The sequence below is a fragment of the Linepithema humile genome, chromosome 7 (assembly GCF_040581485.1).
Source record: "Linepithema humile isolate Giens D197 chromosome 7, Lhum_UNIL_v1.0, whole genome shotgun sequence".
Lineage (NCBI taxonomy): Eukaryota > Metazoa > Arthropoda > Insecta > Hymenoptera > Formicidae > Linepithema > Linepithema humile.
Window position 1 is genome coordinate 20,073,172 of NC_090134.1, and position 21,838 is coordinate 20,095,009.

At 44.2% G+C, this 21,838-nt stretch overlaps 1 protein-coding gene across 6 annotated transcripts in view; it reads left to right on the plus strand.

Moving 5' to 3' along the window:
* Positions 1 to 21,838, plus strand: part of Sox102F (transcription factor Sox102F) — a 220,619-nt gene that overhangs the window by 118,535 nt on the left and 80,246 nt on the right. For 2 of the 6 annotated variants that reach the window (XM_067359227.1, XM_067359231.1), the window contains exon 4: positions 474 to 524. The exons of 3 other annotated variants lie outside the window; for them this stretch is intronic. In XM_067359227.1, the coding sequence (XP_067215328.1) occupies positions 474 to 524 (51 nt within the window). Of the gene's footprint in view, positions 1 to 473; positions 525 to 650; positions 802 to 21,838 lie in introns of those variants that run through there. One more of the 6 variants, XM_067359229.1, reaches the window with a different exon arrangement.

Genomic DNA, 21,838 nt, shown 5'->3' on the forward strand with positions numbered 1-21,838 from the left:
CGTGCTCGCAGCACAGTGTTTGCAAAAGAGCGATATCTAATCGGCAAAATGCTCGTCGAAAAGTAAACCCGAGAACAGGGTGGAGCACAGGCGCGCACACACTGTCTCCCTTCGTCGTTCGCGAACGTTTTCGTCCGTCCGTCTCTCGCCCGCGCGCGAACGGGTTATGCGCGCCGGAGAGCCTCTCCTGACGGCAATACCTGCCGCGCGCGGTGCACAGTGCGCCCCGCTCGGCGTGGACCCGTTCAGTTGTGGTATCTATATCTACGTATGTGTGTACACGCATACCCGGTCTTTACATGCATCGGTGTATACGCGTATACAGCACCGCGAAGTGTGCTCGCGCGAGCGCGCCTCACTCATACGCACGCACCGCGCCGGCGAACGCGTATTGGCGTATATATCACCACCGAGTATTGTATAATGCAGCCATTGATAGCCGTCCTCTCTTTCACGCACGCGATCTGTTGCAGTCGCTGCAACCCGTGTTCGGTGACAGCCTCCAGTGTCCAGTCTCCCTCCCGGTGAGTGTCCACAAGATTTATTTTCCCAGGCGATATACGGGGTGGCGTTTGTGAAAAGCGGACGCGCGCTACCGCCGCGAAAAATTTGACCGCGAACGAATTCGCGCGCCGATTACACGGACGGACGGTCGGGCGTTGTAGTTTTCAGGAGTTAGCGTGATCTAAGCGGAAGTACTGTTTAGTGAGGTGTGACTTTGTGGATTGGATATTCCTCGTTTCTTGTCGCGTGTCGAACATTCAGGTCCTTTTATCTATCGTGAGAAATGGAATCGATTGGGTATGTAGAAATATATCAGTGTTTAATTATGAATTTAATGTATCTCTTAGGTAGCGATAGAGCTGCAATTAATAATTGCTAATTATTAGTTATACGCGCCATATTTTATCATTACTATCGTTTCGATATTTTAATAACAGCGTTTTTAACGAAATTTATAATAGATCTTTATTTAGGATTCAATAAAAGATTTAATTATAGAGTAACTATAGAGAAAATAAGATTGGGAATTGAAATAATCTGGTAAAAATTAAATTAAACTTCAAAGGAATAAATGGTCGCTATATATATAAAGTCAGTGTGTTAGTAGTTGGTTTTAAACGGACTTTATTTTAAAAGACATTTAATTTTGCTTTTAATAATAACGAAGATATTTAATGATGGGAGTTAATAAGCTGTTACGAATGATGCCCTCATAAAAGTTTTGCAAATGAAAAATCTACCGCATAAAATCCATCAGTAATAACTGCGGTAATAGCCGGACATTATATTACACGATGTATATTACTCGATATGTCATGAAAAACGAACTTTTACTTTGCAATTCGCTTTCCCAATCTCTGTTGATACCGAACACGACATAGCGGAAGTGAGCTACTGTGAACTTACGCAACGTTCCCAGTTCCGTCCTCGCTCGCGTAAGATCGACTCGGGGCAAAAAATGCGGCGAGAGCAAAACTTCTTCCCGGCCGCGCGCTCGCGACTTTCGCCATTAATCGCGCGTACGTCGGTGGTATCGTTATTTTCTCGATCGCGATCTCGCCGTCGTCGTCTCACTTTCCAGGCGCTGTCTTTCCCGTAGTCCTCGCGGTACTTAACGAGCAGATCACTTTCAGCCACGGCGTGTATAGCCGCGATCAATTTACAAGCGTGGCGAATCGCCGCGGGACCGTGCGAGCCGTGGAAGATTGCGATCGCCATGCGGCGGCCGGTTCGGCGAGGGAACCGTTCTCGACGATCTCTCGTAGGTGGTGAACGAGTTACGATTCTCGCGCGACAATTTGTACGGTGCTGCCGGGAAAATGGCGGGAACGATCGGGACACCCGTTGAGTTGTCGATCGCTCCGTCGCTCGCAAACGCGCGAAATTGCGTAAACGGAATTGGATTACCGTCCATTGCGACAACGCGAAATTCGCGGGCGCAGTTCGATTTATTGGACGATCCCTGATGGATTTTCACCGAATGGCCGTCATTTTGCGGAAACTAAAAAAATTGTCGACAATCTCCATTCAATTGCGCGCGCGCGCGCGCGCAAGACGATTTCGTCGGAATTTGATTGTTCGCATTACACGACATCTTTAAAAAATATCTGGTTTCGTAATATTTACGAATGTCATAATATCGAGATTATTTTCGTTCTTCTTAGTTTCGTGAAAATTGTGATATAGAATGACGTAATGCGAATTCGCAGTTTTCTCGAACGTCGGTTTCTGTTCCCGAATACGGATGTCGCATTACGATATTGACATGCCACTACTAACAGCGGAACGTTAAGTAAATAGCGCGAAGTCAAGAGTATGCCGGTATCATCGTTCCATCTTTGCACTTGTCAATAAACTTGTATCAGCGTATCTTCCAAGGCGACGATAAAATGTTGCACAGTTTAGCTTATGATTTTCGACGGTGGGAAAGAGCGTCGTTTAATCTTATCGCTCCTTTGTGCAAATAGTACAATGATGATACGCGATTACGCGCCTGCGTATTCTGCCGCTTCCGCTAATTTCGTTCTCTCGTTTCTTCGGCGAAAAAATGCGGGTCGTTAAATTTGGAACAAACGGGGCGCGATGGCATCACAAAGTTATCTCGGTACACCCGTATAAATTTGAGCGAAAAATGATATTTTCCCCGGCATTTGTTACTCATAATTTAAGTGTCTCTTCTTCCACCGCGATGTGATTATTAAAGTCACTTGGGAAGAGGAGACGAGAAATCGAGGAAAGAGAGAAGCAGATACGTAGAAATAATCCGTTCGTCCATCACGTCTTTGAAAAAGAAAACAAGCATACTGGAGAAATGCGGCAGAGCGCGCGACTATGTATATGCTTTGCGAAATACAAAATTATACCATGTGATTTTTATCGCGACGCTTTTTGTGTCGGACAAAACGGTCGTTTTTGCGTTCGGAGACGCGCGCGACAGTCGTCGTCGCGCATTATTACCGATAACTCAAATTTTTGGCAACGACAAATGCTTTAAGAATATCGCGCCTCGATGGCACGGAATGCGCGCTCGTACATTTGAAAATCTCGATTATTTGCAGTCAGTGAATCAGAATAACAACAAATTGAAAATACGCGATGAATGCATTAAGAATATGCGCTGCGAGTAGAATTACAGAGGCGAGCGAGCCAGCTTATGCTGGGTGAAAAGAGAAAAAAAGAAGTTGAAACACGCGCGCGCGCGCTTTTGTCGGTACGTCATTACGACATCCGGTCACCGCATGGTCGTTAAAGTGACACAAGTGGCGTTTCAAAAATATCAGGCAAAATATGAATCTCAGTAGAAATAACATCGTGCCGCACTGTTGTTGCGATGTTTACGTTTCTTGCGCGTTGAAAATTTATTCTTTTATATGTCGTTGCATATAAAAGTGTTATTTTCATTCTGCTTAATGCTAATTATTATATGCGAAGTATTACGTTACATTATATTTCTGTTTATTCATAATTTGCATAACATTTACTTATAATTTTTATCGAAACAATTTCAAACGCGTACAATCGCGCGCGGGCACAATGAAAGGAGTTACGAGGAGCATCTATGCGGCGAATAATACCGGGTTTTAGAAAATCTCTCTCGTCCAGGATTAACACGCTGTCGCGAGATTATGCAGATCTTGAGAAGCTTGCCTATTTAATTCTCGATTTATACGGAACTCGCCGGGCGTTCAGCGTGCGTCCCATAGTGGTCGTTGTCGACGTTAATCGCGGTCTGTGTGCGTGGAACAGCCGATCGTCAATCTGCCGGCAGAGCCCAGCCTCCTTGAAAAAAAAGTAGGCAAGCATAATCGTAAAGTGCGAATGTTATTCTCCGGGCGATGAGCGAGGCCGCGAAAGAAAGAGCGAAGGGGCAGTATTTTTCGGCGCGTATAACGGAGGGAACCCATGGAGAATAAGAATTCCACGTCGCGACAAAGATCTTGGGCGATTCGGCTGAAAGCTCGAAACTGACGACAGATCCGTTACAACGGTGACTTACAAAGCAGCGTTATTGCATAATTAGTGGATTCTTCGCTGCCATTAATATCGATTCGAATCGATATTTTGCAAGAATTTATTTCATATCATCGATGGGGAGAGTCGGATGGTAATATTTCTTGTTCTGCTTGCACCTCGGACTCTTTTCATCGTTCCTCCGTTGAACTTATCAAGAAATTCAAAGGAAAACTAAAGATCGGCGCCCCCTCGACCCCGGTATTCGAGCGTGCGCCGCCCGATTCCATCGAGCACGTCAATTGCGAATGATCGAGAAACTAAAGAAGAAACAGGGACGAACTCGGTCGGCCGAATTGCACAAGCGGATTATACGTTTTCCTTCGTAATAAAACACGGGAGGTCTCAAAGGGAAAATAATGTCTCCCTGATTACTCGCCTCGATTCAACCCGCTACTCTCCTCTCCCTTCCCGACGCCTCTTGCACGCTGTTTCTCTTTGCAGGGATATAACTTCCCGGTCCTTTCTGCTCGGGACTTTGTTGAAATGGGGATTAAAACGATGTTTGCGCGGAAGCCAAAAGCATTACCGACTTTATCTTTCGAATTGCACCGTATTACTTTTCCTTTTATCTCCCGGCGCTTCTGTGATATTTGTTTTCTTAATTTCAGTCGGACGATGAAGAAAGGTATCTTCCGTTAAAATTACATCTGTAAGAATTAAAACGCAAAGTCGGCTTTTTCGCAAATGTAGTGCAAGTCAGGTTGTATAGAACGAGATTTTTAAAATAAAGATAAAAATAAAGAGTCACACATGATAAATAAATGTTAGTTTTGCATACATTTTTCTATCAAATATATTTCGAACGTTCGCTACATAAATTTTAATCAAAATATTAATAACAGTCAACATGAAAAAAATGTCGATTTCAAGTTTTTGCAATCTTCTTTTATTTTATTACACGTTTTATTATTTACGTATGATAATAATATTATAATCACATGTTGGGTATAATGACTCGAACATTGACTTGCCGTCCGGTAATCGTAAACCGGTTGGGCAACAATACAAAGTCTTTTTTAGAAATCGACATAGAAAAGATTACAATCTACAAAATTTCATATTTTAAGCTGTTAACATAAATAATCACATTTATGATGATGCTTTTTTATGATTTTTTTATGAAAGAATACAGTTTTTTTAATAATAAGGAAGTTAAATTATCATATATGATAAACTATTTTCACCAAATACATTATTTGTGTTAATTATACAACGATTATGAAAATATTTGCAAATGAATATAATTTATTTCCATGTTATTGACAAAAATAAAAATACGAGTGTTTTATCATTAAATTAAAAATGTACTGTTATTAATGTAGATGTCACTGACAAAGATTGCTAAGAAAAATTTATTATTAATTTTTTGTATTCTGTCATCGCACTTCCCGTTTTTATTGACTTTTTTTATCATTTGCTTCTGAAGAAACACGCTTTCCAATATTGATTATTAGTGATATTACTGTAATAATATATGACATCAATTATCATTTTTATTAATATGTACTATTCGATTGTATCAAATACCACCGATATTTTATGAAAAATTAATTTTATTTCGCAAAATTTACACAATATTCACCGAATATTTATCTTTGCCAGTCTCAAATATTCAGCAAACGAGGTGCGGAGACAAAACAGTCGGTCCCCAATTCAGTGAAGGCCACGAGCAAAAAGAGAAAAGACACAAGCCCAAGAATCAAACGGTTGGTCGAGACGGGCGGTGGATAGGCGTCGCGGCGAAAGCTCGTTCATAATATATGGAGCCCGCGCGAACATAAAATTCTCCAATTGCAAAATTGATGCGGCTTATGTTACTCTCTCTTTTTCTCGGCACCGCTGTATCTTCGTCGGCAGTTACCCCGCACGACCCCGCAGCAGTAGCATCGTCGTAGACGATGCCACGGGTCTCGCGGGTCCCCTCCTCGTTTTACTGTAAAGCAACTCCTCATATTGTACAGGGACGCGTAATTCATTTTTTACCGGACTCGGCTCAATTATTTATAAATTGCTGCTCCCTCGGGGAGGACGGGACCGACCTGTCATCCTCCCGATGCGGTGCGTCGCGGCGCCGCGCTACCTTCTCTCTCTATCTCTCTCTCTTTCTCTCTCTCTTTCTCTCTGATAGCAACCATACCGCTCCGGCGCGAAGTAAAAAGGAAAAAGCGAGCGCTTTGGAAGCCCCGTACGAGCGGCCGGTAACTACCAGACACTTGGAGCGATCGCGCGAGAGATGTAATTTGTAGTTTGGCGTGCTTTATTTCATCAAATGTGTGCTTCTCGTAAAAAAACGCGAATTTTTATTTTTAATCCGACTTACTCTTCAACCTAATCATTCGCTATATAATTGTTACAGTATAAGATAAAATACAAGAAAAAGAAAATTATTTGAAATGTTGGAAAAAAATTTTTTTGAATTGAAAATACTTATCGAAAACTATTGGTCATTAATGTTTTTATACGAAATTTAATAGTTATAACACTTGAAAAGAAACTCCACAAATGTTTAATTTTGATTGTAAAAATCCTCCATGTCATCTGACCGGCAATTCGTAGTCTTAATTCAAGCGAACAGTAAACGTTTGTTAAAGGAAAAGACCTTTGCCCGTAAGAACTCGGCAAAGCGTGAAGTGGACGATAGGTCAATTGCACGTGGAGACCATGTATGACCTCGCGCAGCACGCGCTCGCAATCGCGACTCCGTAATCCGCGATCTTAATGACACGACGCTCTACATAAATTTACATGTAATTGCAGACATTTTCGCGAACCTGGCAATTTCAGGCTTGAACGCATCAAGGTGCACGCACGCGACGCATTTGTTTAGCCGGTAACACCCCCGCGCGCTCACAAAACGGGCTCTCGAATCTCAGCATTATTATACGTTAGATCCTAGCAATCAAGCGATCGTAAAAAAATTCAATCCCATCTGTTATGTAGCGGAACTTGTTTACTGCGTGTGCTCATTTCGGTGTGCTCGTCTCTAAACGAGTTATTAAATATTTCTGAATTATAAGATTCGAAAAAAGATATTCTAGTACGTCAGCGTTTAATTTAGAAGAAAGCTTTTTTATTTTTAAATTATTATATTATTCTTTGTTATCGATAAATTACAATTATTACAAAAATAACAAAAAATAATTACGAGCCTTGAAGAGTTTGACTTTGTTAGAAATTTATAATAATTCAGATCATTACAGTCTTGGTGTACAAAAATCTTTTAAACGCATATATTATGGCCGAAATGTCATTAGAGTTGAAATGTAAATTAGAGGATTGTAGTAATGGTAATTTCGGGCTTTATTATTCGTGCCACGTTCAACGGCAACTGCGCATCGAACAACGTTCAAAGAGCATCGCTGTGGTTTGATGGCCGGATCATCATTACAGGGACATCTCCTGCTTTGACTGCTCCCTAGAGAACACAATCTCCCTTTCTACGTCTCCGCGCTTCATCATCCGTCCGGGTTTCCTCCCCTTTTAGCGTACGCGCAAATGCGATTCGTTGTTTACAAAATCGACTAAAGGACCGGCAGAGTTTCCTTTTTAAGAGTACCATATGCTTTTTAATTAGTCCCCCTTCGCGCGCGCGCGCGCGCGCGCCGCGTGTTCGGTTTTCTTCCACTCAAATAGACCGCGAAAAGCATAGCAAACTCGTCAGTAGTGGCTCGAGACTGAGGACGTCTTTTGAACGGCAAGCAATATCTGCACCGACATATCGGTTAATATAAACATTTTTATAAATATTAAGTTTTGCAATAAAATAAAATTTAAGTCATGAATTTAATGTCGTCCATAGCAGCAGCGCAATACTGTGCCGTGCAATCGATCGAGCACGTAATTGTTAAATTATTAATTAAACAGTAAAAAAATATTCGTATATCGCGCAAGTGTTGCAATGACAACGAATTTCTTACAATTAACAACGGATTAATAAATGGCGACAAAAACGTCTGTTCTCCGTTGAAATGAATGTGCACCGATGCGTACGTAATCCTACTTTTGTTAAATTATTCTATTGAAACTGTCAAGAAAGCTCGGAATTGACGTCGATACAATCGGTTACATAATCACGCACGCACACAGTGTGCCAAACGTGTAAATATTTACTCGTCGACTGTGTAGATAATGATTGTATTTTATATTAAATAGGAATAATTGATAAGAAGAGAACATGCTCACCACAAGCTTTACCGAATAACAAACATTAGCACGAAACTCGGATGATTTATTTATAATTTTTATTCCAAGATCAAATATTAAAATCTAAAGAATTTACAATTTTTGCAAAAAACATTATCTGCATATTCTTAACGAATTTATCAATCGAATTGAACACGTAGCGCAGATGTTGCGGTGCGAATTCATAGTAAATCCATTGTACGAAATGCGTAAAGCACACGGTACGAAATGTAACGTGTCATTAGAAAGCGCGAGGTCGTGGCTGCCGGGAGAAATCACGCGCGACATGATTCGTTAAAAATCATCAGGCGGACGCGCTTCGCGGAGAGCAACGAAGCCGGACACAATGCTAACACTCTTGCAAGAGCGCGCGCATCACGAGGCGACAAGGAGGACATCGCGGACGCTCGGACGCGCGATCGGAGGCTACCCTTCAAACAACCTTGATATTAACCAGTTGTGGAGGGCCCATTGTCGGTTCTGGACTATGGACATTGTGCTCTTTGAGCGTCCCACAAAGAGCAACGGCTCGCACGCTCGGTGTGCGTGCGGTATTCAGTCAACGCACTATCTCTGGTCCCGGGCCCCGTGTGCACGCATACACACACGGGCGCTGAGTGCCGTTAGATTGCTGCTAAAAGCGCGGTGCCCGCGAGGCATTATCCATTGTGAGCGTGGCGCATCTCGAAAACGTAACGTCGGACCACCGGTGGCCGGAGCGAGAAGAACGAGGGGGGGAGGGGGGGGGGGTTGTGATGAATTTGTTGATATTGCATGCTCCGAAAGTCGAGAGTGATATTAAATTAATATTTTTCTAACCGCATGCATCTCAAGATTGCAACCTCGACAAATTTAATTACAAATAATGAGACACTTATTTTTTTATTTACATAATTTATTTTATTTGTGCATAAACTATAGCTATCCTAGTTAAATTGATTCCTATTTTTCCACTTGCCGTAAAGACAGATATCATTTTACCTGCGCTTTTTGTTACGTCTATCCTTTCCACCGCATGAGAATTTTCAAAAAACATATTTTAACTTTCTCCGCACAAATCCTTATATGTCGTGCCGACAATCAAAGACACGGGTACCATTCTTCAAAGACGTGAGCCACCCACCGGTCACCGGACGAAGACGTCACAATGGGTCCTCCGTTTAAGGCGAGAAGGATTTTCAACGGGCGGAGATTAATTGGTCGCGGGAGGTGGCGCGGTGTGACGGGCGGCCCGAATTCGACGATATAGCGGAACGTCGGATCTCTCGCGTGTAATCACACACACGTTCGACGAGCGTGGCGAGACGCGGGTGGGGGGAGGGGGGAGGGGAAGACCGCATCGGCTGCGTACGGTCGCACGGAGCTCGTCTTAAGGCCCTAAGCTCCTTGTCGGAGGACGAGACCACGCATGCGTGCCAAGGACTAACGCACCGGCGGCGGTACAATGCCGCGGCCGCGATGAATGTGGGCATTAAACGATTATAGTCAGGGATTTGTATGAACAAATGGATGACAATGGCGTGCGCGAATGGCCGCGCGGGCACGGAGCGGCCGGCGACGGACCGGCCTCTTGTTCCGCTCCTTCCTCTTTCGAGATTCAATGAGAGGCTAATTGGAGGCTGCATCGTTGGCGTCGGGGGGGGAGCGAACGCTTCGCGAGCACGGTAGCGCTCCTTGTATCTTATACGCGCGCACATTATTCTCTGCCCGCCGTCCGCGTCATTACGCAAATTGCGCTCATCGATAAACGCGCTCCTATTATTTTAATCGCCGTTGTTTGGTATGTATTGATGCGAGATGTATGCCGCACCTGAAGCACACAGGTATCTCTTGTGCGGCGTGATTGCATACGGCCGCGTATAAAGTGTTTTCCAGGCGTCGCGCGCGCTTTCTTCCGTCTGAAAATACCACAGAGAGAGGTTTCAAAGGGATCGCTCGTGATATAAGTGAAGAGTATAATGTACTCGCGGGTCATTATTTCGGCACTATCACGCGGTACTACAAACGCCCGTGTCTATCAATAGACAGCGATAGGCCGTGCGCCACTTTACTCTTTCCCCCGTGCTCTTCGCGTCGTGTAAATCATATCGGTTCTATAAATCATGGGTTAAAAGGGATCTCGAGAAATCGCCGCGCGCGATTGAAGAAGCTGGCCCACAATAAGGCGTGACGCATATCGGTGAACACTCCAGAACGGCCAGATGTCTTCCAGAAGGTCTTTTTCGGCCGATAAACAAACCCGCGCTGCTGGTGTACAGCCAGAGTGACGTGACTCCGTCGAGTTACGAGCGTCCGAATTCTTGCGTGACGCGCTTTCGACCCGCATTACGCTTCCGCGAACCGCGGAACCGATAACGACCTGCGGTCCCGCGAGCGCGCAAAAGAAGGGACGACGAGGTTCCGGAGCGAAAGAAAGTCGGAATCGGCGATGCCGGCCGGTCGCTTGATCCAGCGGCTACCATCTATCATGCAGCTGTTGCTTCCATTGTGTTGTTAGTCTTACGTTACGCGTCGCGACGAGAGAAGCCGAAGAGAGGGATTCTCTCGCTCTCTCTTTCTTTCTCCGCGAGCGAAGAAGTCGGCAGCCGGGGACGAGCGAGTGTGCAACATGTGTCCCGCGCTCTCCTTCCTTCTCTTCCTCCGCCACTGTGTTTCTACTTCTCTAAATCTCCCTCCTTTTTTTTCCCCCCTCGCGTTATGATGTTATTCTTCCGACCTAAACTGGGGCCGAGAACCGCGTGGCGCGCGAGTCGAACAATGAATTAGATTTATATTCTTTTTAAAGTTACACTTTTTCATGCGCATTTAGATAACTTCGTTTCCTTCGTCTTGTAATCATTCGCGCCTTGCGTGATTCTTTCTCATCGAGATAATTCGGGATTAACAAAAAGTCCAGCAGGATACGTTACTATTTCTCGTAATGTAGCGATAGAGCATCTTTCACGAAATTCACTTTTTATCTAAAGAGAGGAACACTGCGAGCGGAAGCGAATAGCAACATTCTTTCGCGCATTCAACGCCGATCGCAAGAAAACGGCGTATTAATTTCACGTAATGGACTAGACGGGGTATCAACCGATGCATTCTGTATCAAGGAGCCCGGGAGTAATTTATAAATGGTCATCTCCCGGAACCCCAAAGCCACGCGCGCGGCTTGGAGAGAAAGAGGCGACGGAAGGAACGCGGGGGGCGGAAGGGCGAGGGAGCGAAGGAGAGAATCGTCGAGGGATACAGAGAGGAGCGAGCTAGGCAGAGAAAGGGCGTAAAGGCCACGAAAGGGGCAGAGGAAGGGAGACCGAGGGCGTGAGATAGAAAGGGAGAGGAAAAGAGTGCGAGAAAGAGAGAAACGCTGCGAGGGAAAGAGACAGACCAGGACAGGCGGAAAGATAAGTCTTTGATGTCTAGCGGAGATATGATGATAATCATGATGGCTTCCGCTTGCACGCTACAGCGGAATCCGCGTCTGCTATACCCTCCCCGCCATAAGCCGTCGTGTGCGCGCGCGTGGTTTCAAGCCAGGTATCTTGTGTTCTCGCAATCAATATAACGGACGTACCCCGAGACGTTGATATACTCGCGGGTGACCTTACGTTAGCGCGTTACGCCCAAACGGGATTCCAGCGCAATGGGCCCGCGCGCGCACAGGTGCGCGAACGGGTTTCGCCACGGTGGCACACTTTAACGTCACGACAGCAGCGCGAAATGAGTGCCAATTAGCGTTAAAATGGCTTCACGCATAATATTGGAAAATTATACGCTCGGCGCGCAAAGACAAATAGCGTTCGTCGCGAGGCTGATTATTCGCATGTTAATGAAATTACAACGTGTACTTAAAGATAGTTAGATAGACCGCTGCACGAACGACAAATTGGCGCGATAACCACTCGTAGCGTTTTAATTTCGCGCGATGGCTGATATTTTTAAAGAGACTCCGCGCAATTCCCATTATACTTTTATGAAAACCGTTAAAGATATTTTAATCGCAGCGATATGGAGAAGAAATTTTGGTCTCTCAAGTTTGGGAGAAAAATTGTGAAAGCGACAATACCGGTAAACAACACGGATGTATTCATGTCCAGCTTCGGCGAGTCCGGCTAAGAAGACACAACGGGAAGTACATACGTACAATAAAGACGATGACTCGTCGCGAGTATGTGCGCGCGCGTGCACAAGAAGTGCGTCCTGCTTTCACGACAATCCAATGCGGGCGCGAGAAAGTAGTCGGTCCATCCGCCTTTATACATGCCAATCGAATAGAAAGCCAGATAAGCTTTATAGTCGATCGAAATCGTAAAACGGCTGGACGGTGGAGTTTTAACGAGGAGTTGTACCGCATCGTGACGGTCGCAAACGCGCGCGCGAAAGACAGTACGAGACACCGCGTAAACGCACTCCCTGGATGATCGGCGGAATTCTAGCTCCCGACGTCATTCCGGCGATTCGTGGGAACGGCGTGGTAGCTTTTAAAAGCCCAACAAATAATGAATGAGCGTCGAGAAGAATATCAAGTATTGGAGCACGCGTAGAAACGAACGAATTGGTACGCAGCGGTCGTCTCTCTGCACGAGATAAATTCTACTATTTTATCAGCGAAACGATGGACCGTGAATCGGGCACTTCCATCAAATCGATGCCACGTGTCCGGCTATTTGCATGCGTACGGCCGATGCATATTCTCCGATTGAATATTGCTTGCTTTCTCGTATGGGATTATTCGGTTTGCCGCGCGGTGGTTTTCTCCGATATAAAGATTACTACGTGTGCTCGAGCGATAGCGTTATTCATACACCCGCGTAGTGTTTGTGCAAAAAAGCTCGTGGATTGCGAGAATATTGTATGACGATGGTATAGACTGATATACTGCATTCACACTGCAAGCCAAGTGCGCTTGGTGAACTGAAAAATAGTTTAGTAATAATAATTTAATAACAAATTGTTTCCCTTTTTTTTTGGAATTAATTTTTTTACAAGTCGTAAAATTTATAAGTCGTAAAATTACATACGCGAATTGCAAAATTTACTTTTCAATTTAAAAAATCGTGTGTCATTGTATCGACATATGTATTGCGCGGCTTGAAACAAATTCTCTTCCAAGCCGTCACATTGCATCGGGAAACGAATTTACTTTTAAGCTATCCGACATATTCTCCGATGCACGTGACTCCGGCGTCTGCTCTCGGGAGAGTTTTGCCCACGAAATTTTATACCGTAAACCAGAAGAACGACTCCAACAGGGATAGGCGCACGTGCGCCGGACATCGTTACTAAAACATTAGGCGGCGCCGATAAATGGCCGCAATAATCCTGCGGTTCGACTCGCACGCCGATTGTAGAGTAAAAAGCGACGGAGACTCCTAGCGGAGACCCCACTCTGCCGACATAAATGATCGCCCTTCTTTCTTGGCCGCGTCTCTATACTCCACGGGCCGATAAATACAGGTCCGCCATAGGGCGGAGGTGAGGCTTAGCTCACGAATTATAGGCGTTTTAAAAATATTGTTCCATCACTTATTCAGGCGCCTGGCTAAGGTATTGCTTTCCAATAGTATCCTTCGATCACAATTTCCCACCGGCTGTATTATTGAAGCCTACCCCAAAACTCGAGCAGTCTAGGCGCTACGCGCCGGATCCGTCTACTTTGTAGAGATAGGTCGAGCGGATAAAAGGATGATGTACGATTATAGCAGTCCGCGAGAAGCCGCTTTTTATTTTGGAGCACTTTAAACATCAATCTTCAAAAATCAAGCATTGTTTCTGTTCCCACGCTTAAGTGTAATTTCACATGAATACCTATTGATATAAATACCCTTCGATATAATTATCGTATTAGGCAAGTATTATTTATATATAATTTTTTAATTCGCGAAAGAGATCGCTGACGCAAGTGGATTTAATTATTACGGATTTAATCGCAACCAACTATCGTGTATCGATTATGTCTGCGGTATTGCACGAAACGCGATTCGGTCCTTATTGCAGCCCGTGCTCGGTCTCGTGTTGCTGGATGTGCTACGGATTATCCGCTTGTAATCTATCACGAAACCGAAAGTTTTGATGATTTCATCAGAACTTTGGGATCCCTTGAAATATCTAACAGTAACGTGCACCGTGAGCATCGGATTCTCAATGTTTGGAACTTTTCGACGGAAAATCCGGCAAGAAAACGATGTATCTAATATCAATCATTCTTTATCAAAGATTTTCATAAATAATGCAAAAATTTATTATTTCCTCATAAATATTTATTTATTTGATTATGATGTCACAAACACATAATCAGAAAAACACAGCAACGTAATTGATCGAATACAGCTGATTTTTTTCATATCTCTTTTTTTTTTATCTTTATTGTATATTAAAAATTTAATATCAACATAAAACATCCATCCGCAGAAAGAAAAAAGTACAAAAAATATATTTCAAAACACAATACGTGTTCTGAAAACCTAATATCGATTCAAGCAACAAATTATCGAGCATGAAATGACGATAGTCCGCACGAAGAGAACGAGGGACTCAAAACATGAGGTCTCATTCGACCGCGGAAACCGCCGCGCTATTACGCCGTCGCTGATCCCCTTGGCAATACGCCCATTATAAGCTCTGTCTCTCCGTTCTCCCTCTGATATGCCCGCCGCTTCGTTTCAGGCGTTAATGAGGACGGACGATTGGCTGCGTATACATTAGGAACTGCCGATCAACGGGCACGCGATGCAATCGGCCGCGAATCGATCGGCAATCAACAGGGCCCCGCGGCTGCATGCCGAGCGCGTAACGCTGCAGCGAGCGGCGGGAGAACGTTTACCGGCGTCAGAAGCGGCTAGAAGCCGCCAGGAATGGGAATGAGAAGCTCAAGAAGCGGCGCTTTCAATTATTCCCGCCGAACAATCCCGCCGCTTGTTTCCTCTTCGGCGATTACATCTCCGAGTATTTATTCGCCTCCCCGTTCCCGTTCCACGCGTGCTGTTGCTTCCATCGTTCCGCCGTATCCGCTCACCCTCTTCGCTGCTCTCGTCGCTTCCACGATGCCCTCGACTGCTTCCCGCTCGTTCTGAAGTCTCGGCGATTCTTCCGTAAGAACGTTGAATCGGTTGCCGCGAAGTTTTCCGAACTACTTGCTGGAATGTGGCTGCATTGCAAATAAGCACACAGCTTGTCTAAAAAGTGGGCTCTAATTGCAGTTATATTCATGAACAGTCGATAAAAATTGATACATTTAAAAGCAAATAGTGAAAATAACGGCTCGATGTTTTATTAGAAATATAAAGCTAGAGAATTGACAAATCTATGGTATTGAATATTATTAGAAAAAAAAAACTAGCAGTTATTAAATTTAAGAGGTAAATAAATTTTTTTATCCTGAAAAGAAGCAAATATATAGCCTATATGTCGCTATAATTGGAATGCAGCGAGAGAATTTGTGGAATGTGGATTTAGACGAATTTATCTCGATTAAGTTATGCATGTTGGTTCAACATGTCTGGCTGATAGCCTGATCGCTCCAGTAATTTTGCTAATAAATAATGTTCGTTGCCTTACGTGTTTGCACACAGAAATTACGAGGTCGTTACGAGCGATTTATGAGATTCGGTAACAATGTGATATGAGTCGTAGGCATATATCTCGGTATTAGAGTGCATTGACTAAAAATACGACGCGTCGGAATAACAAGCAAATTCTTGTAGCCATTAGCTTGCAACAAAACCGTCGAGAAATTGTGCATCCCACTCGATTTCCAATGTAGTCATTATTCTTTAAAGCGGTCCATTAAGAAATTGTTCTCCATTCTCCTGTCTGCCTCGCTCGCATCACGAGCTGTTGGCTCTGCCCGGAGATTCGAAACTGTGATTACACGCGCACGAATTATCGAGAGTTAATTGTAATCTTAATTAAGGCTTATATAGCGTGACTGGTGGATACGCTGCACGATAATTTCTCTTAAGGGATAAATTAAACGGGACGGTACTGCTCTCGACGTGCATCTCGACTCGCTGTCTATTCGGTTCTTTACAACTATATCTACATCGAACAAATATATTTAACGAAATTAATGGCTTAAAATATTTTTCATCTGCATTTTATTACACAGAATTATTTTTTTAATAATTTTAGTCTTGGACGTGTAACACAATTCGTAGATTACGAAAGATACCGCACTAAAATAAATTTAAATATAGCGCTAGTCATGATCTGTTCACCGCGTGTGACAACAAGTTTATAATAATATCTCGAAGTGAAAAAGTCAGGAAGCGGCTACCGGAAATATGTGCAGTCTTTACTATCATCGTCGAAAGCAGAACATCGTTCTTAGGGCGCAACTGCCACACAGTTAAGCTCGAAGGTATAATCGAGCAGTCCCGCTGCTTGAATGTGCCTGTTATGTCTATCTATCCGTAAGTTTTCCTTGTAGACACGTATGGTCCACACGTGTTTAAATTATTATTGTCTGAAATATGTGCGTGTATATATAGATACAAAAGCGCTGACGGTTTGAGAATTCGTTACCTTCCTTTCTCCAGCGACAGTGTATCTCGCCATTCTCGCACGAAGATCCATTAAACTGTAACAGTTGAATAACATCGTAAAGTTTTGCGTCGTGTGTATTAATAAATAAGAACAGATTATCTCACTAAACATAGCTGCGATTATCTTTAGCAAAATTGTTGCTTTAAAGTTCAATGCGAGATAACATATTATCAGAAAAAAATTTCCGAACTTTGAACGCTGCGTGACAGAGAATAATCTAATAAGTTGTGAAACTTATATACTGGCTAAATTTATCTGTAAAATGCAATAATCCTACATGAGAGATTTGTGGTGTCTACAATTAATATTTACAGCAGCGCATCTATAAACTTGGAATATCTCGCACGCAGTGAGTTCGAAAGCCGGTTACTGCTTCTTAGAAACGATGGCCCTGACCTAGCTTAACCCGCTACTTGGGTTTCTAATTTCGAGCCGGTCGCATCCTTTGCCGGAAATAGCGCGCGCGCACGAGGGCTACTGGAAGACCCGTGGGGACAGCCCCTTCCCCGCGTGTCATCGTTCGGCACATCGGCGTGACGATAATTAAGGACAAGTGTAGGGGCCGCGGCGATTCATCGGTAACGTCGCGTGGCGGTCGAAATTTTTCGCCCCTCCGGCACTGTACAGCCCGGATGCCGTGTCACTGTGCACGGCGGGTATGCCGTGCTGCATTTATTATGTTAGCGACGCGGGACGCGCTTATGCCATCGGAGACGGATGCACCAGCGCGCCTGCAATCGCTCACTCGTACGCGCGCGGCACACCTACACCCGCGGCTCGTACATCATGCGTATCGTTGCATTGCGCTGAAAGCTAAATTTACATTGTTAAATTGTGCCACCGCTTCCGTCAAGCGTCGCGCGACTCGCCACTTATTTGTATACTTAGTTGCTAAAAGTATAAATGCGTCCTCGGCATATTGCTATCTTTCTTCTGTCTTGCACGTTACTCGGTGTTAAATTTATTTCACGTCGCGCTGAGAACGGCTCTCAGAAATTTGATGAAGATGAAACAAAAAAACGGTTGAAATTGCTTCGATCAATTGTGATGGCGGATACTAATCACTTTGATTCAGGTTTACTCTATACAATTTATATATTAAGGTTAGGTTTTTTTTTTTAAATTGCTCAAAAATTATTCATTTCTCGTAATTATATGTTGGTGCTATAACGGAATATGAAATCAAGTCATTAGTTACGAGTGGATAAACTGGTAACGTGCACTTACGAGAGATGGCTATTCCATCATTATCACAATTTAAATATTTCTACACTCGATTACTCGAATACCGGCAACACCTTCAATCCCCCTTTAATTTTCATTAATCGCGCGTAATTTCTACGCGCGAATTTTTAGCGGCACTTCGATCCGCGATATTAAAATGTTGCCGGCGCGCGAAGGCGATGTATCGTTTTACCGTTATCGATCACTATAATGCGCATAAAGACTGTTAAGTGTCTCGATCGCGGCGCGTCGATTTTCCAATTATCTACGCACGCGTTCCACATTTACGCTTATCGAACAACGGTATACGCGGCAGCAATGAGGAAATGTCTTCGCGGCTCCGAGCATGCTGCTATTACTGTGCGCCGCGCGCGCTTCTAAATAATGATTTCCGTCAGTACGACCTTGGACGTGAAAGAAAGTATTGGTGCCGTAACGATGGAAAAAGGACAACGTTGTGGCGTGCGGGCTCTTCCTGGTCTCGTTGTTCGTGCAAGCTCACTCGCGATACGATACGCGCCGGCATTGCGGCACATAACAGATAAATCAAATCACTGACAGCACCTAATGACCGGACAAAGTTATTGACAACGAAAAACACTGTTGATACCGTCGGATATAGGATTTGTAAGAGAAAGATGGTACGACGCAGTTTAAAATAGATTGCTTAGAAGAATTTTATTTGTAATTGTAATTACTATGTCGAAGAATCGCGCAGCATTGTAATCGCGCAGCATTTTATTGTGACAAGCATCTTCTAGCATCTTATATAAATGATACCAAGAACGACGCTGATCTCAGATAAAGAAATAAATTTTAGTCAGAAAGCACTTTTCGAAGAAACCATTAAATTTTTCTTTATTTAAAAAAGTTTATGTATTAAAAAGAAATAATTAAAAAGTCAATATTGGTTCATGTGCTTGCATATTAATCACTGCAGGGTTAAATAACAGTGTAACTATTACGTAACTTTGTTTGCATGCGCGCGAGAGGATACGCGGTAGTTGAAATCACTCCAAAAATAGCGATTGGCAGAGGATCAGGTGTACCGCAACTAACGACGCGAACGAAAGCGATTCTGCTAGAGCAGCGTGCTTTCACGACGTAATTTTCTAAGTGAAACGTATTCAAGCAGGCAAAAATCTTCGGTGGCACGACAGGCGTCTATTTTTCTTCCGAGGTGTTTGACCTTAAGGGAAAAAATTCCCGTCGTGTAACCGAGCACCGGGGCTTCCATGCATAGTTAGCAGCGCGCAATAGAAAATCCTCTGTCGCCCGAAGCAGATCTTTGAACGGTAGTCACCTGCGGTCGTGATTTTCATAGCTGCGAGTGTCGTTGGAGCGAGGTAGCGAAGGTGAAAAGAAAGATATTGTAATGGTTGCTAGTGACTGCGAGAGAACGGTGGACCGAGCAGTCGAGAGAGAGAGAGAGAGGTAAGAGTCGAACAAAGAAACGAAAGAGTGTGTCGCGTCGACGAGGATGGCATCGCGCACGAAGCGAAGGGAGACGCGAGGACGAAGGTCCGTGAACATGCGCGGACGGCCCGAAGGTGCGAGATTTAATACCTCGTTTCGCGTTCGCGCGTTTGCTTTAACGAGCGATCGTCAAATTAAATTAAACGACACGCGAATCGTTAAGGGACGACGTCATACTACTACCACGACGGATATACGCGCTGCGGGCGGCCGACGACGTACGTTTCCTTCTCGTCTCTGTCACCGTGGATGCTGCGAAATGCTGACGTGTCGCTCCTACTGCTGCTGCTGCTGCTGCTTATGCCCGTTGCTGCGCGACCGATGACTCGCGCATATCTGACGCGGGAAATAAATCGTGTCGCTTTCGCGATTGCCGCGGCGTCTCGAATAAGTCAATTACATCGACAATTCGCGCGGAGATGAAACGAGCCGCTGCGCGACGCTGGCTTCGATTGTAACTGTAAATCGGGATTTAAGAATTGTTGCGAGTCAATACTCGTATTATCACGATGCTGCAATTTATTATATTTTTTTTATTACGCGTTAAGTGAAAAATTTTTTAGTCTTATGTATTAACGTTCACTATTTGTCATCGACAATGAATTGTTTTCGTCGTTTTTTTTTTTTTTTTTTTTTTTTTTATGTAAAAACTCTTGTAATTTACGGTGATACAACTGTTAATGTACAGTTAATAATCCCGATATAAAATGTAAAAAAAAAAAAGCATGTCATAATTCGATGATGCGGACAAGACTGGTCACGAATGCGCGAAGACAGAAGCGTTGCAATTTGAACGCACCCACACGCTCTCTCGTACGCGGGATGTTTTGTGGTGGCAATTAATAGTAGATTAGCGGCTCGTGCATGGTGCAAAGACGGCGGTAGGGCGAGCTTGGATCAGGCGTATTGGGGACGCGCAGTGGGGAACGGGAAACAGAGTCTGGGGAAAGGTCGAAACGGGGGTTGCTGAAGGGCCATGGGATTTACCCGAGAAGAGAGCGAAACCCTGCCGGGGTTGGGGCGGGGTGTGGAAGGGATGAGATTACACACGCCGCCTCGGGGATTACCACACTCTGATTCTCCGATAAGAATGTCAAAATAAGCTGCCTCTCGCTGCGCCACGTGTAATCTCTCTTCCCGCTCGCTCATCCCGTCGTTCCGTCCTCCGCTCGACGTACGCTTACGAGCCGCGTAATTACATTGTGACGAGCCCGGCCGTTCGACGAGAAGCTCTGATCCGTCGAAACGATCTTCCTCGTCACGGCGAAACCGTCGTCACGATCCGTCTCACCATCGGCGATGACTCGAATCATTTCGTTGCAAGTCGCGGCCGCGGTATTTCGATTCATCGCGCGGACACGCACACACGCATAAAATGTATATTGTACCACTCATACACGAATATCAGATATAAGCGGCGTGCTTACGTCGCAAGAGTGAAATTAACTTGTTTGAGAAGGGGATATATGTGCATATTTACTTGAGAAATGCATGTTTGCATTTTTCATAAGAAAATTAAACTTTTATGCATTTTTATATTTTTGCAAACATTTCTCATAATTCATATATTGACTCTTACTTGTGCACATCTAATTATTTGCACGTTATCTGTGCATAAATAATATAATGTAATGCAAACGTGCTTGTTTTTATACGCAATTCAACAAAATCGAGAGTTGAAAAAGCTAAAGGAATAAATTACGCTTAACACGCGCATTCGCTCGTACGTGGCGCACGCAGTGTCGTGTAAATCAGTCGGCTGACTCGAAGGCAACGTACACCATTGGAATTCTAAGTATCTTCGGGAGACGAAAGATCTTTGGGCACGCGGATACACTCGCCGGACAATCCGGGCAGCATTTGACTATGCGTGCGGACCGGCGAGAGCGTAACGCATAAATTACGGCTTCAGATCTTCACACCGGCGAAGACGTGCCACTTTTCACGGGTTCCGTCTAACGGTCGCGCGAACAATTCGAGCGCGCGAATAAAAGTGAGGAAGAATGAGATCGGTCGGAAGGATTTAGCTTGCCTTTCAACTTGACGTCGAAGCAGTACCGCGTCTTCGTTACGCAAGGATTAATTCTCGGCTTTTCGCAAAAGAGAGAAAATGTCAAACGGCGAATGTCACAGTTAGTCTGCTTACCGTATCCAATTCATTTCTAACTCTCACAATTCAACAATTATTTAATTATTATTTTTGAAAACAGATTTTTTCATATATTCTAAAATAAACTCCACTCGAAAACTGCGAACCTTTTAGGATTCTGCGGATCAAAATTTCATTCTGTGTTCCGAATTTACACGGCTTATTATAGACACGATAAAAATATGTATCGATATGAGAGAAACCTCCGGCGGGATCGAGTATATCGCGGCAATGAATAGTCATAACAGCGCGGACGTGTGTCAC